Raw genomic sequence first — 18,617 nt, forward strand, 5'->3', positions numbered from 1 at the left:
AGATCAGTGGTGGATTCCTACCAGTTTGGATCGGTTCGGCCAAATCAGTAGTGGTTTGGCTGCCTGGGTCGCTGGAATCGGCAGTGACCCAGGCCTGCCACGCCCCCGAACCAGTTCCACAGGAGCCGCCTTATGCCCTGCAATAGGCACCACCATCTTCTTTTTTCAGTTCTGCGCAAGCGCAGAACAATTTTAACAGCACTGCACATGCATGCCCATTGCACATCAAGCGTGCACATGTACGCGGTTCCCTCCACGAGCAAACCGGCAATAGTGCCTGCCAGAACCCACCCCTGCCCCAGATGCTATAAGAAACTTACTAATATGTTAGTTGAAGCCATTCATTATTTTTTGTCAAAATAAAATAAAAAAATATTTTTTCAAGTATGTAAAAAACACTTTTTCAAAATGTTCAGATTTATAGACTATTCTTTGGCCTAAACACTGTAGTGTACCATTGTTTCAGAGAGTGAGAGAGTAAGGAGAAAAATACAAAATGAGTATATGAATGGATATAAAATTTCCTCATTGTATACTGTTGTGGCCCAGCAGGAGCCATTGGAGCTGCCACCAGACTCCAACAGCGAGGGGGCCCTATGAGTCAGCTTTGGAGGATGTGGAGGACCCTGGACAGGGTTCCGAATCAGAGCAGGGCACAGAGAGGCTGGTTGACCACCAGGAGGCGCCTGAATCTTGGACCAGTAGGGAGGAGACAAGGGAGGGTGATCCGGACGTCAGCAGTGGGGAGGAGCCAAGGGACTTGTTCCTAGATGTCTGGCACCGGAGAGCTAATAGGCATAAGGAACAATTAAGCAATTACAGGCGGTAATTGCACTCAGCTGGTGGTAATTAGGCTCCTCTCCAGACTATAAAAGAAATGCTTGTGCACACGTCCCTTTTGCAGAAGTCAACGCAGGAACGAATGTTGGAGAACATTATTGTGAGCTTGGCAGGCTGGATTGCTGCCATGGCTTATCTGTGCTGGATTGCTGCCCAAGCTTGTCTGTGCTGGTTTGCTGCCAAGGACCTGTCTGTCTGTTAATTAAATGCCGTAACTTATCTTTGGCTTGGAGTGTGTGTTGGTGTGGGATGAGGGGGGTCAGAACAGTATACTATTTTAATATTTACATTTGTACAGTCTGATCCTACTAGACATATACCTCTTTACCTCTAAAAGACCAGCTACTTCGAGCTATGAGTGCTTATCTAAAACAGTCTTCCTCAAGGTGATGCCCTCTAAATCAGGCATGTCCAACTCACAGTCTACAGGGTATATGAGACCCTGGACAGCTAATAATGTGGCCCCCAAAGATAATTTAAAAAATGAAAATAAAAGAAGCTTCTTATTTATATACATTAACTACTGGTATAGTATATATTTTGTATGCAGCACAAAATGATTTCTCTTTCCTTAATGAGGCCCAAGCAAGGCAAAGGTTTGGATAATCGTGCTCTAAATCAATTTCAGTCCAGTTCTTATCATGCGATTCCATACTGTGACCATTTCTACTCTCCATTTCCTAAACAAGACGTTGAAGTCAACGTGCAATCAACCTCACAGCTCCTAAATATAAAGAACTGTTCTGACCCCCACCTTGCCCATTCAGAAACTACAGCCAGGCAGAATGTTCAAAGGAATGTTTTTATCAGTCTCGGCTCGGGCTGGCTGCGAGCCCAAAATAAACACAGATAAAAGGCTCTGGCAAAAAAGTTAAGCAGCAAATGCAAAAACGAACTCTTACAGCAAACCACTTCTCCAAGTTGGTTTCTCTGAATCATGAACACGAACGGGGAATGTTGATTAGAACAGGAACGGAACGGAACGTTGACTTCTGCAACTAGGGCATGGCACCATCAGTGTTTTATCCGCAGAAGGAGATCCTAACGAGCCACAGCTGCTTGTTATCCTCTCCTGTGAGTCGGTCAGCCCTGAATCCCGAAACAACTCACAGGAGGTTTCTGCTGAGTCACAACAAAGAACTATATATAAATATATTTCATCTTACTTTGATAACCGCTTCAGATGTTGGTGTGACACTCAAAGAAGGAGAAGGCTCTGCGGTGTGCAGTTGTGGGATCACTGTTTTCATTTGGAACGGCTTGGTTTTTCTGGACTTTTTTGTATGCTGAATTTGTGATTTTTTGGCATCATATTGCTCAGCAGCTAATAAAACAAAGTGACAGTGTACTAGTGATGGGCTCCTAGTAGCATTCACACATAAAGAGGCAAGACTCTCCATTCTGATCCTCCCCCCCCCTCCGGCTTTCATAGCCCACAAGACTATACTATCTTATATAATAACTAAAATGTAAACTATAGCATTTATATATAACCACGGCAATCTGTTTTACTTTAGCATGAACAATTCTATATTTATTTATACTTAGCTATTTATAACTAAATATTGTTTACCTATATTGTGCTTTATATTCTTACTGTCATTTATTCTCTTACATACAATTATAGGTATACATTCACATAGTTATTCTTTTTCTTTGCCATTCTTATACTATTGTTATTCTATTTAAAAGGTTATAAGGTACAGTTTGGATTGCTTTGTTTACCATCCCTAGCACCTGTTGTAACATCACCTTATTTTCCCTTTCTTTTCTCCCTCCCTTCCTTCTCTACTTCCTCCTCTCCTTCCCCTTCTTTCTTCCCTTACCTCTCCTCTACTCCTACCCTCTCTCTTCCCCTTCCTACCCTCTCTCCTTCTCTTTCTCTCCCTCCCTCCCTCCTCTCCTTCTCTTTCTCTCCCTTCCACCCACCTCTCCTTACCTCTTTCTTCTTCCCTTACCTCTCCTCCACTCTTCCTCTTCTTTTCCTACTATCTCTCCTTCTCTTTCTCTCCCTTCCACCCTCCTCTCCTTTCCCTTCCTTCTTCCCTCCCTTCTCTACTTCCTTCCTCCTCTCCTCTCCTTCCTTCTTCCCTCCCCTTTTCTATCGTTATAAGTGTCTCTTTCAAATCTCAGTTTATGTTTTCTTGGGGATGGTATTTCCACAAACCCATATAGTTTCATATCATTTCCTTTTTTCTCTTCCGTTCTACAGTCTATATGCCAGCTATCGTCCTGATTTGATTTCACCATTCTTCACCCTCTTATTTTACTCATAACTATTATTTTTGAGTGTTGTTATATTCTTTCATTGCTTCTTGTTTCTTTCCTCCATCCACCTATACCATTTATCCCATATCTGGTAGAATTCTGATTCTTCCTTTCCCTGTATTTCTTTTGTTAATTTATCCATTTCGGCACTGTTTTACTTTAGCATGAAACAAGACAAGACCCGAGTGCTATAGACTCCAATAGGAATATAACTGGATATTTAATATTTATATGACCGAAACAAGAAACACCATTTGGGTCATTGGTTCCTAAATGATAATGCTTCTACCAAATAGTATATTACCGTAGTATCTAAAGAATGGCACATTAATAGAAGATAATTATCATGGCTAATTTGAATGCAGATGATTATCTTATAAGTACCAAAGATGTAGTTATATTTTACAAAATGTTAGCAACTAGGGTATGATGTGCAGCTTTATTATGCATGATATCAGGCAATGGGAGAAACCCATGAGAAAGAATTACCGGGATGAGCTAGCAATTGAGGCTCTAATGCCAAAAAACCTTTAATACCAATAAATAAGTCAGACGTTGGATAAAAATAATCTGGTCTCCCTTTAGGAGTTTAGTGTGTAAGGAAGAAGAGAGAAAGAAAAACCAGTTTGACAGAAAGAGAAGAAGAAAGTACCAGTAGTAACCCTAGAATATGTGGAAAACATGGTCTGCTCGATTATTACTGTACAGAATTATGCTCAAGTGATGGAACCAATCCATTCTTTTATCTTAATCCTGTTTAATAACAAAATAATTTAGAGACGTTCTTATGAAAGACACCATTGTGTTTTCAAATGTAAATATACAGGATCAATGTTTAATTTTTATTTATAATCAGGTGGCTTAAAAGTACAATACGTTTCACTGCTCTTCCATCCATTGGTATATGGTTGCCCACCTTAATTTCATGAGCTATTCGAGGATTTCAACTTAAAAAGTGCAGTATTCTTTATCCTTCAGTAATTCAGCAAAAACTGCTAAGACCAAATACCAAACTGTCTACAGTCACCATATACTCCCCGCCCCCCAAGCAACTGCATTTTGAGAGGCTTCTGCCCAGCTATTGAGATTTTAGAAAAAAACACTTTAGCAAGCAATATAATCTGTTTAGAAATATCAAGTCAAGCATTTCTTACCGTCTGTGATTCCTTCCCCCTTTTTCCCTTTATTGGTCACCACTATTTTCTCATCTGGGGGCATCTGGGCAACTTTCTGCAGAAATACTTTTTCAAGTTCTTGGGCCATGAAAACAATGTCATCACCAGGCTGCAAGATAATGTTGGAGCCTATTACTGTCCAAGGTAAAATTGCTCATAAAGCTGCTAGATCTTACCACTATACTACTCAGGGTATAGAAGCCCTCAATTCTCTGAATGTGTAAGAAAATATTCGTTATACTAAAAGTTGAAATTTTTTAGAAGTCACTCGGGACTGTAAGTATTTTTCAGATGGAGGTTTTATTTACACGTTTGAACTTAAGAATCACTGACACCAGTCTAACTTCTCATCAAAACAGTAAGATCAGCCCCATCCACATGCTGAGATAATTGACAGAAATTGGTGGAAAGAGGTAAAAGAGACAGTTTGAGACAAATCATTATGTAGCTTCTGCAAATGCATTTTTCAGGCAAAATGTGCATGTTTTCTTGGTGAATAGGAATGATTAAACAGGCTGCTAGAAAAATAAAACAAGAAATAGAGAAGCAATAAAAGAAATAAAATGGTTAATAGTCAAGTGGAAAAACTAACTAGGAAAAAGGAAAAGGCTTGTTTATTACTTCAATTTTCACCAATTCATAACGGCAACAAGTGGTGTTGAAGAAGCCCAAATACAGGTACCCTGTTTCCTGAAAATAAGTCCTCCCCTGAAAATAAGCCCTCCCCAAAAATATTGCAACACAGCAGCAGCCATGAGGTGACCACGTTCGCTGCCTCCTGCACCTCAAAAATAATAAGACCTCCCCGAAAAAAGGCCTAGTGCTTATTTCAGTGGCCAAAAGAAAATAAGACCCTATCTTATTTTGGGGGAAACATGGTAGTACTCATTTAGCAACCACAATTTGGACTGGCAGCTCATTTGTTAAGTGAAGTAGTCACTAAATGAAACTGTGACTGTGCTTATAATCTTACTTCAGCTTTCCTTTGTTTTACATATGTACAATGGCTGTAAATATGAGGATTGGTTGCAAAGTTACTTTTTCACAATCATCGAAACTGAGAACAGTTAACAAAGCAGTCACTAAATAAGGACTAACTGTATCCCATCCAAACGTTTGTCACAAATATTTATATTTATAGATATGGTCATCCATTGTAGATACCTTATTGTATAAATAGCAGTTTGCAAACATTGTCTTGAAGTTATCAATACATTCTGCAGCACATGTATAGTATTGATGTTCCAGACGTTTCTGAATTGTAGTCAAATCCATGGGCTCTTTTACAATATTATAATAATCCTGTATGTTTTTAAAAGAAATAAGAAGCAGAGGAAAAACAACAACATATGAGGATTGTAGATTTAAAGAGCATAGTTTGTAAGTCCAAGACTTACATACGTGACATGAATATGGGGAGATTGAGAAGGATTTCTCATGTGATCAATGTCATTGCCTGCAATAATTTTTAACATAAAACAATAAATCAACCAAGGTCTTACTGATACCTAAATCATTAGTAAATACAAGGATTAAGAAGCATTACATTTATAAAAGGAAAATTCAAGTAACCTCCCTCAAAACAAGCTAATGGCGAACAATCATATAGGGGCTAAGACAACAGCAACTTACCAATATCCAGTAAGATCAAAGTAATGTTTGAATCGGGGAATTTCATTTGTCTCTTTTCCAAGTTTTAATTTTTTTTTAGATTTGTAAAATCTTTTTAAAATTTCAAATAGTTGTTACATGATCTGTCGTAAGTCAAAGATGATCTGTACTTGAATTCCACCAAAAGGTAATTTCCCAATAAGCAGCAGTGTGGGCACAAAAGATTCTCAAACTGTAATCATGGCCAGCTCATACATCATTTGTGATCAAACAGCAAAGGAACAGTGTCACTATGTTTCTGTGGCCTTCAGGAGTCTCATTTTAATGATGCTTAAGTGTGGTGGCCCAGCAGGAGCCGTTGGAGCTGCCACCAGACTCCGACAGCGAGGGGCCCTATGAGTCAGCCCTGGAGGATGTGGAGGACCCTGGACAGGGTTCCGACTCCGAGCAGGGCGCAGAGAGACTGATTGGCCACTAGGTGGCGCCTGAGCCTTGGACCAGTGGGGAAGAGACAAGGGAGAGTGATCCAGAAGCCAGCAGTGAGTTGTTCCTGGATGCACGCCACCGAAGAGCTACTGCGTCAGGAACAATTACGCAATTACAGGAGGTAATTGCGTTCAGCTAGTGGTCATTAGGCTCCTCTCCAGGCTATAAAATAGACTGCTTGTGACACGCCCCTCTTGCAGAAGTCAACGCATTGACTAAAGAGAACTGTTGTAACTAACTTGGCAGGCTGGATTGCTGCCAAGGTTTGTCTGACTTGCTGCCAAGGTCCTTATCTGTTTGTTTGCTTGGCTTTCCGCCCCCGAGATTTTGGCTTCTTGCTATTAAAAGTACATTCTAGTTAAGCTTGTCTCGGCTTTCGTTGCTGGACAGAGGAGAGGGTCAGAACATTTAAGTATATCCTGAGTTTTGGAAAATTGCAGATTTCTAGGGATTATTAGTGTAGAACAGGGTGTCAAATTCGATTTCATTGAGGGCTGCATCTAGGATGTGTTTGACCTCGGAGACCCGGGGTGGTGGTGGCCGGAGTGGGATGTAGGCATGGTGGGCGTGGTAAGCGTTTGACACAGGCTCAAGATGTACTTTCCCCCCTTCTTTCTTTCCACAGTTCTTTACTATAACCATTTTCCTATCTCTTCTACCAGATATTACTGACAAAACATTTATTACTTATTCTTCATATTCCACTAAACATTTTATTTCTAAATTTGTACCTCTTTGTTTAATAGTAAACTGCTTTTCTAGGCAGAAAAGCTATTTATACTATTTTATTTTTATTATTCAACTAAGAATAAAAATATAATAGGATAAATAACATGATCTAACAGCAGAGGTAAATTTCCCAGGATAGTAAATAGAAAATGCTGTCAATTATAGATACAGAATAGAATACAGAATATAAAATGCATAATAGATTGTTGATTATAGATTAAATGGACCTACAGCATGTAAAATCTGGCGTTAAACTGTAGTATTAACATAGGATGTTGCTTGTTTTCTATACAGATCGGGCACTTACTTGAGGCCACATAATTGTAATCCAGTCCAAGCCAGACCTCCTGCATTACTCTGCCGGCTGAGAACGGGCTGTGCGGAGGCCCCAGGTAACCCATTTTCACCCTCCATGGTGTCCTGTAGCACCCTGCCAGCCAAAAACAGGCCGGTCCTTTGATATTTCCAGACTAGCCCCGCGGACCAGATCTAAGCATCCTGGGAGCTGGATCCAGCACGCGGGCCTTGAGTTTGACACCCCTGATGTAGAAGGTATAGAGCAGTGTTTTTCAACCTTTTTTGTGCAAAGGCACACTTTTTTCATGAAAAAAATCACGAGGCACACCACCATTAGAAAATGTTAAAAAAATTTAACTCTGTGCCTATATTGACTATATATAAAGTAATTTTCCCATGGCACACCTTACACTATGTCACGGCACACTAGTGTGCCGTGGCACAGTGGTTGAAAAACACTGGTATAGAGTAGGTAGAAAAGTAGGTTTTTAAAAAAAAAACATTTCCTATTGTTCCTTTAAGTCTTCTTAAAGGCCCATAGACAAAAAAAATCTGCCACAGTGAACAAGTCAAGGTTGATAGTGTAATAGTTTTACATCAGTGGTGAGTTTCAAAAAATTTTCGAACCTATTCTGTGGGTGTGGCCTCCTTTGTGGGAGTGGCTTGCCAGCCATGTGACCTGGTGGGAGTGGCTTGCCAGCCATGTGCTTTCTTTCTTTCTTTCTTTCTTTCTTTCTTTCTTTCTTTCTTTCTTTCTTCTTTCTTTCTTTCTTTCTTTCTTTCTCTCTCTCTCTCTCTCTCTCTCTCTCTTTCCTTCCTTTTGTCTCTCTGTCCCTTTTTCCTTTTTTCTTTCATTTCTCTCTCACTTTTTATTTCTTTATTTCTTTTTTTATTTCTTTCTTCTTTTCTTTCTCTTTCTCTTTCTCTCTCTGTGCGAGACTGTCTGTCTGTCTGTCTGTGTGTGTGTGTGTGTGCGTGCGCGGGCGTGTCAGTGGTGGGTTTCAAAAATTTTTCGAACCTACTCTGTGGGTGTGGCCTCCTTTGTGGGAGTGGCTTGCCGGCCATGTGACCTGGTGGGAGTGGTTTGCCAGCCATGTGTTCTCTCTCTCTCTCTCTCTCTCTCCTTCCTTTTGTCTCTCTGTCCCTTTTTCCTTTTTTTCTTTCATCTCTCTCTCACTTTTTCTTTCTTTTTTTCTTTCTTTCTTTCTTTCTTCCTTTCTTTCTCTTTCTCTTTCTCTCTCTCTGTGAGTCTGTGTGTGTGTGTGTATGTGTGTGTTTGTGTTTGTGTGTGTGTGTGTGTGTGTATGTGTGTCAGTGGTGGGTTTCAAAAATTTTTGGAACCTCTTCTGTAGGTGTGGCCTGCTTTCTGGGTCCACTGGTGGAACCTCTTCTAACCCGTTCGGTAGATTTGACGAACCGGTTCTACCGAACTGGTGCGGACTGGTAGGAACCCACCTCTATTTTACATGCAAAAACAAAATCTTTTAAAGTGTCTGTCTGAGAAATATACAAACAGGCAGAACAGGCCCGGTGGTAACTTCCAACCCTAAATTGTTATATTAAGCACAAGTGACAGTTTCTCTAGAGGTCCAACACCAGATATGCAAGGTGGCAGTCACTTTGAGAGCACTTTTTGGATACACTGACAAATTGAATTTGTCAGAAATCCAAAATGGGCATGTGTCTGAGGGATTTAGTCTTTACTGGGGGGGAAAAAAACCAAAGCCGTAGAAAGATTTGTAAAGGCCCAATGGTCCAGATGTATTATGGCACAGCTAAGAACAGACAAGAGAAGCCTGAATATAAATGAACTTCAGAACCAGTTATTAGTAGCAGGGGTGACCTATCTGTATAGATGAACTAAGGGACTGCCACATTATATAGGGCAACACATTTTAAGAAAAAAAAAATTAAAAATTACATGTATGGCAGTGGTAGGTTTCAAAAAATGTTGGAACCTCTTCTGTAGGTGTGGCCTGCTTTCCGGGTCCACTGGTGGAACCTCTTCTAATCAGTTCGGTAGATTTGATGAACCGGTTCTACCGAACTGGTGCGAACCGGTAGGAACCCACCTCTGATGTATGGACTGAGGAGTACTAATTACTGTACATGAATCACACCTAGGGTGCTGATTTATGGTAACTAGTCTAAGCCGTTAGTAATTTCAATGCAGCATAATGCCTGTAAAGAAGAATAAGATGCTTTATTGATGACTAACTGATAACCCGGTATTGCCTAGTTATTTATTTATAGGGGGAAACTGTCCAGACCAAATGTAATTTCTAATGTTGGATTTTCCCCCTTACTAGAGGGAGCCCCCTTGTGGAGTACTGTGAAGCCATTACCACGGCAACTCCACTGTGCTGTACAGTAGAAGCCATTTTACCGCAGTATAGTAGAAGCCATTTTAAGGTACAGCAGGCTGTATCTTAACAGAACACACACCTAGAAGGGTTTTAGAGGTGTCTTATCCCCCACAATATTTTTTTTCCAGAGAGTAAGTCATCTGTGTACCAAGTTTGGCTGAAATTGCTCGAGGCATTCCAGAGTTATGCTGGTACACGCACACGCACACAGACAGAGCCATTTTTAAATATATAGACTGGAAGGAACATTCTATTAAGATTCCTTTCTTCAAATCTTGTTTGGCTCCATCTGTGATTGCTAGGCATACATATCCTATTTGGATCGCCCTATTGTTAGCTGCCAACAGCCTATTTGAATGATCCACCAGAAGAACCTAATGGATCTCACTGCTTTCAAAAAGTGTTTAGAGAAATCACCAGCTCTCTTGGCAGAAAGTTCTATTCAGTGCTTGATGAACTAGCAACAGGAGGTGAACTAAGTACTGAACATTGTTGGCTCCAAGAGGCCTCTTTCTAGGGGAAGATCCCAAATTTTGCCTCAGTTTACTGAAGCCATCCAGGAAATAAAATACCAAAAATGACACCTGAAGCACTGGTGGAGAAAGACAAGAAGCCAATCTTATCAAGCATGGTAGGTATCCCTGTTGGAATTATGGTGTGGCAATAAGGAGGCAGATTGTATCTACCTCTCCTTCCCTATTGTGTTGGAGAGCTATCATCCAATAGCATTGTCTGGCATTAGCAACTCATTATTGGGAAGGAGAAAGATTTGAGATCTCTTACCTGACCCCTGTGACAATAGTAAAATCAAATAAAATGAAATAAACTACCATATTTTTGGAGTATAAGACGCACCTTTTTCTCCCCAAAAAGAGGGTGAAAATCTGGATGCGTCTTATACACTGAATACAACATTTTTGGCCTCCCAAAACCCTGCCCTCTTTGCAAAAAATGGCCATGCATAGCCTTTAGGAGGCTTCCAGCATGCTCCTGGGGGCTGAGGAGGGCAAAAATGAGTGAAAAATGGGAAGTTTGCTGCTTGTTGTTGCCCCCTCCCAGCCCCAGGAGCACTCTATAAGCCTCCTAAATGCTATGCAGGCCCCTTTTTTTGACAAAATGGGCCCATTCTCATTTTTTGTTTCTTTTTGCCCCCCCCCCCAGTCCCCAGGAACACTCTACAAGCCTCCTAAAGGCTATGCATGCCCTTTTTTTTTTGACAAAAAATGGGCCCGTTTTCACAAAAATTGGGCCATTTTGGGGAGATCTGCAGAGTGCAAAAACTTTTTTTAAAATTTGCCTCTTCAAAATCTTGGCGTGTCTTATACTCCGGTGCGTCTTATAATCCGAACTGTTAAACCTATGTTGTCTCAGTGACCGATTTGCACAGCATTTTGCTGACAAAATTACTCAGATTCACTATAGCCCCCTTAATCTCAGCATATAGACAGACTCAACCATAGTTTCAACTGGGAAACTGAGAATCCTAGACCAAGCTAAATCCCCCCCCCCCAAAAAAGACCCCCAAACCCCTAGAGCATTCTGGGAAGTTTGGCACTCAGCTATCCCAGCCACATAGAGATAAACCACATTTACACAGTATTCAAAAGAGACAACTAAAAAAGCTAAGAAGAAAACAAAAAGATCAGGACACATCCCATCCAGCAACCTACAGGGATTGAATATCAGACTAACAACCAAACAGAAAACAATGTCCTAATCAAGAAACTACCAAGGAGACAAACATTCAAACTTATAATCAAACAAAAAATAATACTCTAATCAAAGGACTACCAAGGAGAAAACCATACACCCACCAATACTGCAGGCCAAGTTATAAACAGAGAGCAACCCCACACCCACTAGCACTGATATTACCTAATTGGTTATATCTGCAAGCAAATAACCAAGCTCAGAGAGTACCAAGGACGCCACAGTTCAATGCTGCCCTACAGATATTGTCTATTAATACTGAAGGGACATAGTAATAGGGACATAGTAATAAGAATTAGTTTAATCTTTACTGCAACGGGCTACCCTTGAAAAGCATTCGGAGACTCCAACTAGTCCAGAATGCAGCTGCGCGAGCGATATTGTTACACCTATCCTCCGCGAGCTGCACTGGCTACACATTGGTCTCTGGACGCAATTCAAGGTGTTGGTTATTACCTTTAAAGCCCTACATGGCTTAGGACCAGCATACCTGCGAGACCGCCTACTGCCACATTCCTCCCAGCGGCCGGTAAGATCCCACAGGGTTGGCCTCCTTCGGATGCCGTCAGCCAGACAATGTCGGCTGGCGGCTCCCCGGAGGAGAGCCTTCTCTGTAGCTGCCCCGACCCTTTGGAATGAACTACCCCCTGAAATCCGGACCTCACCCACCTTCATGGCCTTCAGAAAAGCTGTCAAGATCTGGCTTTTCCGGCAGGCCTGGGGCTGTTGACCTCATTATTGAGGTCCAGCCCCGACTGAAATGAATGTATCTGTGTTGTTTTAACTTGTCTCATTTTATTTTTACTTTCTTTTATTTTCTTGATGAGCCGAGGTGGTGCAGTGGTTAGGGTGCAGTACTGCAGGCCACTTTAGCTGATTGTTATCTGCAGTTCAGCGGTTCTAATCTCACCGGCTCAAGGTTGACTCAGCCTTCCATCCTTCCGAGGTGGGTGAAATGAGGACCCAGACTGTGGGGGCGATATGCTGACTCTGTAAACCGCTTAGAGAGGGCTGAAAGCCCTATGAAGCGGTATATAAGTCTAACTGCTATTGCTATTGCTATTGCTTTCTCTTCCCTTCTGTAAGCCGCCCGGAGTCCTTCGGGATTGAGCGGCCTATAAATAAAATTAAACTTACAAACTTACAAACTTACTTTACTATTTTGCTTCTGTTAAGAATTAGTTTAACTCCTGCTATCTCTCTTCTGTTCCTTGCTTCCCCGCTGATGCTAGACACAACCTTGGAGAATAGATAAGGAGGACAGAACAAAGAACTACTCAGGAACATCCTGCTCAATAAATAACAAGGGCAGAACAAGGAGCTGCCCAGGGTTGAGTCCAAATAGATAAGGAGAGCACGAACACACAAGGCTACAAGGGATGCTGCATAGATAAGAAAGGCATGGACAAAGAATGCTCTATAGATAAAAAGGACATGAGCCCAGGGTTGGATGAGCCGAGGTGGCACAGTGGTTAGGGTGCAGTACTGCAGGCCACTTTAGCTGACTGTTATCTGCAGTTCAGCGGTTCTAATCTCACCGGCTCAAGGTTGACTCAGCCTTCCATCCTTCCGAGGTGGGTGAAATGAGGACCCAGACTGTGGGGGCGATATGCTGATTCTGTAAACCGCTTAGAGAGGGCTGAAAGCCCTATGAAGTGGTATATAAGTCTAACTGCTATTGCTATTGCTATTGGATAACTAACTTTTGTCTCTGATTGGCTACATGAATGTATAAGATGTTTGCCACATTCTTCCCAGGTGTGGCCTTTGCTTGTATGCTTGCTGCTTGTATGCTGTGGAACACAGCTGTTTTCTTGGCCAAAATAAAAGCTGTTACATTCCCCAAGCCTCTGCTTAAACCTCTTTTTGGCATTTGATGACTTGAGTACATTTTGGACCTTACAGTACCTTTGTATACATTCCTAGTTTTTCATACTTAAATAAATGAATTTTTTAAAAGGAGATTTAGATCATATGCAGGAGAGTTAAATTTGATTGGATTGCAGATAGTCAAAGAATAAAAAAAACTACATCTGGTTGAGGTTCCACCACAAAACCGCGGTAGACAAAAGTGCGCTCGACGAAAGCGCGTACGTGACGTCATCACAGCGCGATGAAAACATCGCGCTGTGAGTGGTAAATTTAAAATTAAAGCGAAAACCTTACCCTAACCCCCCCAAACCTAACCCTAAACCTAACCCTAAACCTAACCCTTAACCTAACGCTAAACCTAACGCTAACCCTTAACCTAACGCTAAACCTAACCCTAACACTTAACGTAACCCTAACCCTAACCTTAACCTAACCCTAAACCTAACCTTAACCTAACGCTAACCCTTAACCTAACGCTAACCTAACCCTAACGCTTAACCTAACCCCAACCCTAAACCTAACCCTTACCTTTATGTGAATCAGCTTGCTTTAATTTAATTTTAATTTCAATTTAATTTATTTTTAATTTTTTTTGTCGCGCTGCTGATGACGTCAGGTACGCGCTTTCGTCAAGCGCGCTTTTGTCTACCGCGGTTTTGACGGGTCACGCTGGTTGAATGGCACATACTTGTAGTAGGGTTTGGTTTGGGCTTCTCATAGCCACGAGAATTTTATACTAGAATTCTGTTAGTAATAAGTTTTAAAAGTGGTAATGTTTTATGGCACATTGTAAAATTATATTAGAAATAGCTCTTAAGTTTTTTACACTCGAAAGCGGGACCTGTAGCTCTCAGATGATGCTAAACTATAATTCCCAGCATCCTTCACTATTGGCTATACAGTACTGCTGACTGCCATAGTTCAGAAATTTGGAAAAAGACAGACTTCCATCTCTGTCTTACGTAATTGTATAGCAATTACTTCAGTATGACACCCATGCTTCAAAATTCAGCAGTTAAATGCTGTAATACTAAGCAGGTTATGTCTTGAGATAGAATGGGGTATCTGCAATGTTGGGGGAAAGCAGCTAAGGATATAACACGTGGCCTGTGCTGCATTGCATCTCTTTAGCAAATGATTACCCTTGACTGGTAAGGAAATCTGTGTCATTCAGACTGAAGTAAAATAGACTTTCTGTTTGATGAAGTCCTACATTGGAAGATGGTGGAAGATTCTATTGAGATTGGCTTGGCTTGACCATGTGCAGCATATACAGCAATATATTTATATGTACTATTTTATACAGTTATACACTACTTCCTGCTGTTGGTACAAGTCTTAACCTTGTTTTTATCTGTCATTATTTTTAAAAGAAGCATTATATTAGCTTTCATTTTTGCTTGGAGAATTTTCCATAGATCAGACCAGTGTGCATTTATATTACCAAAATTTCTTAACAATTAAACTTTACATGAAACTACATTGCTTTTCTGTACACACAGACACAAATGACTGGAAATTCTTACTGGAAGTTTTAGGCCTTCAGCATCTACAGGTTGATGAAATGGCCAAGAAAAGTTGTGCCTCCACATTGCTTTCATGACCGTTCTCTGTAAATATTGAAGCTGATTGGTTAAGCAGCCTGTTCCTTCAAGATTGATGTAATTTGGAGGAGGAGGATTGATAATTGTCATATGCTGTGGGTTTGAAGCAGCCATCTTTATTCCTGATGGCTTTCTGATGTCAAAAAGATCTGCTTCCTCCATCTCCTTCAGACAATCTGTAAAGAAAAAGAGTTTCAAAAGGCCAGTTGATTCATTGGTCTCTATCTCACTGATTTATTGGTTAGGCCACACAACAAGGATATATAACATTTATCTATGACCCATTGTTGTCTCTGTCAAACAGTAAATCCGAATATGTTTCAATTTTTACCTAGTATATAGAGTGAATGTAAAGATAGTTTCAAATAAGAGCTTATATTTGAGCATAATGTTTGTATCAAGCCATTTGGCTTATTCAACAGACAATAGGATTTAATGGGATGCATGAATTTAGCCACTGATATTGAAATGGTACTAAAACCTGCTTACCAGACAGACTTAAACTGAAGGTATATTACAGAGGATGCAAATATTTTAGGAACTCTTCAATATCGTTTTGAAAAACTTCTTTAATCTTAAGGAAGCCAGGAAAAAAACAACACGGACAGACCTCTGTATTACATCTTTGCATAAAACAGGCTTGGAATATTATTGTAGCAGATGACCAGATTGATCCAGAGGGAGGGGTCAAATACATCATCAGTCATGGCTACAATGCCTACAAGAGATCTAAGTCTCTTTGTATTCCAAATTGAACCCCTTCTACCCTTAACTACTGTCCATTTCCGTTGACAATTAGTAGTTCAGATTCTTGTACAGAGCTTAAGCTTGCTATAAATCTTCATGCTTATTTGAACTGCCTGAAATCTCCTGATTTCCCCAGGGCTTGACATTTATTAATGGATGAATGATCTCTTAAACAAAGAGCAAGCATCTTGTTGGCTATGCAAGAACTCCAGGATATGAAGGCTTCTGAGCAGCTGAAGAAAAATGTACGTACTGGACAGGAAATACTCTGTATGGATCTTAATTACTTTTACTGTAATACTTCAGAGGTTATACCATGAGCTATTTTCCATGGTGTGGAATACATAGTAGGCAACCTTGCTATTTTGAAATAGATTTGTCATTCTTCTGAGTCTCCCAACTGTCCTCTCAACTGCCATAGAATTTTCTATGCTAGGGAGACTGATCAAACTATGTATCTGCTCTACCTGGAGAGATTTCTCTGCCATCCAGCTAAAATTCATTATACCATCCACGTTGCAAAATATATTCTTTACTACTTCCTGAGCTTTTGGTTAACACTAAGTGCAGATCTTCTTCTAAAAATGTGTTTTGATATTCAGTTCTTTGTTTTAAAGAGTTCCAAAAGAATATCTTCACATTGGAGAAAATGGGCATTGAAGGGGCAGATATAGTTCGATATAGAAAAATATGTGATGCACAAGTGGCAAAATAATTCAAAATTTCCACATACATATAAATAGGCACTGACCTTACAGTAATTAATTAAGAAATGGTCCTTGGAGTTTGTGTGAGGTACAGCTCAGTAAAAATGTTATTGAGATAGCAATGTATATACATCTAATCAATAAAATATTTTGTAGATTATATGGATAAGTTAGATGCTGTATTTGGGGATCTTTAAGAAAACAATCAAAAGCACTTTCTAATATTATAATTATCTTTATAGAACTCTGTGATTCAATTCTGGTCATATGTCATAATAAGGGTAATGTTATATTGGAAGAGTTCCCAAATCTGGAACGAAAATGTGCAGTGGACTAGAACAAAATCATGTCATGAAAGGTTACAGTTTGGACTTTTTTACTTTTACTTAGAAAAAAGGATGGAGAGATATATGTGATAGAAGGTATGTTGGGAAAAAAATGAAAAAGGATTTTTAAAAATACATTTAATAAGTCATGAATATAGTAAAGTTTAGCTGACCATGGCTGATCTGAAGAAAAAAGCAAATCAGAATCAAAATGAAAGAAGACAAGACAAATCACTTTTATACGATTGCTAAGAAAGCAATGGGAGAGTTTCCAGAACAGTCTTTAAGAACTGATCTCAACTTGAGGAACCTTCATCTTTTCTTCAATCTTAAGTTCAATATGTGTCATTCAAGACAGAGGAAAGTACTCTTTCAGGTGACCATTCTCAAATGATAGAGCTGCCACACAAGGTAAGACTTGACTGGGGGAGATGGCAAAAGCCATAGGCTGAATTCATACATTTCATTAAGTAATTTGATTTAGTTCAACATATCGTGAACATATTGTGCTAACCGTAACTATGGTAGGCACTCAGCTGTACAACTACCTCCAAGTTCTGAGGCAGAAGAACACAAATAATGGGTGCAAATTATTGATTATATATGTTGTGCAAATTTAGATATTCCACCATTTCCAATTAGTACTAAGCCCACATAAAACCAGCTCTCAATTAGAGAGATGCATTTTCTCTGTAGTCTTATGTTTAGCCTAGCAAATGCTTATGGATCCAGTTGATGCACTGTATTAGGTCATAGTTTTCTGAATAAACCACAGGTTAAAGGGTTCAAACAACATAGCAAACCAACCATTGGTTTGAGGAAAGCATGAGATCACTCAAGGGATGAGAACAGCATGAAGCAGCTCACCAGCTAGTATAACTCTGTATTAATGTAAGCCCAAAGCTGGTGGAGCAATAGTATTAAAAGCTACTTCAAATTTCCAACAAAATAGAGGTTTTGTCAGCTAATTAACACAATCAGCCATTCAGATATGGATTCAAAGCCTAACCTGAGCCCACATTCAGCAAGTACAAAGGAGAAAATTGAGCTCACAATTATGTGAGGATTAAAAGGTACTAAGAAACTTAATAGAATTAAATCAAAGCAACTGTTAATGAAGATATTAAAACACTAAGGGATATAGGTTAAACTCAAGGAAATTCTTATTTTATCGGACTTTGTGTAATAAAGATAATGGCTGAGGCGTGGATATTTCTTGGTTTAAAAAAAAGAGAGCCTGTCATTCAAATGAAAACTACAAATGCTAAATCAATAATCAAAATGATAGTAATCCTATCTTAAAATATCCACTCCCTCTCCTATTTAATACCATAATGACCTTCAGTTACAATTATTAGTGGAACACATTTAGTCAAATATAGTTACCTTCTGGTTATTGGACAACAACTCCTATTAGTCCTAATTGGCTTGGCCAGAAGTACTCCATCTGTGGGCTAAAAAGTCCCAACCCCATTGAACTTCTGAGTGCAAACAAGATTGGTCAGGTTGCATCAGTGGTGGGTTTCAAAAATTGTTCGAACCTACTCTGTGGGTGTGGCCTCCTTTGTGGGAGTGGCTTGCCACCCATGTGACCGGATGGGAGTGGCTTACCGCCCATGTGACCGGATATGGAGATGCAGATGACACTTGTCAGAACCACCTTAAATTACCTCACACACAGCACTGGCATGCAGAAGAATATGATGTAAACTTGTTTTTTAAAAGGCATCTTCAACACACCCAATGTTCTGATTGCACCACAAACGCAGTAGTCATCCTTACCTTTCACAGAGGCACTGAGTTTTACAAATATGAGCATGATAGTGTAGAATAATCATATCCAAGGACCAGTGGTGGGTTTCAAAAAATTTTGGAACCT

The 18,617-nt window shown here is 40.1% G+C and overlaps 1 protein-coding gene across 1 annotated transcript in view; it reads right to left on the reverse strand.

The window, feature by feature from the left end:
• BRDT (bromodomain testis associated) overlaps positions 1–18,356 on the reverse strand; it is a 43,187-nt gene extending 24,831 nt beyond the window's left edge. Inside the window, exons 1-5 of the mRNA XM_032217711.1 lie at positions 18,350–18,356; positions 14,881–15,134; positions 5,448–5,585; positions 4,263–4,392; positions 2,007–2,164 (exon numbers count right to left, since the gene is read on the reverse strand). Coding sequence (XP_032073602.1) covers positions 2,007–2,164; positions 4,263–4,392; positions 5,448–5,585; positions 14,881–15,134; positions 18,350–18,356 — 687 coding nt within the window. The remainder of the gene's footprint in view (positions 1–2,006; positions 2,165–4,262; positions 4,393–5,447; positions 5,586–14,880; positions 15,135–18,349) is intronic.
• Between the last annotated feature and the right edge of the window lie 261 nt (positions 18,357–18,617).

Source organism: Thamnophis elegans, chromosome 5 (genome assembly GCF_009769535.1).
Source record: "Thamnophis elegans isolate rThaEle1 chromosome 5, rThaEle1.pri, whole genome shotgun sequence".
Taxonomy (NCBI): Eukaryota; Metazoa; Chordata; class Lepidosauria; order Squamata; family Colubridae; genus Thamnophis; species Thamnophis elegans.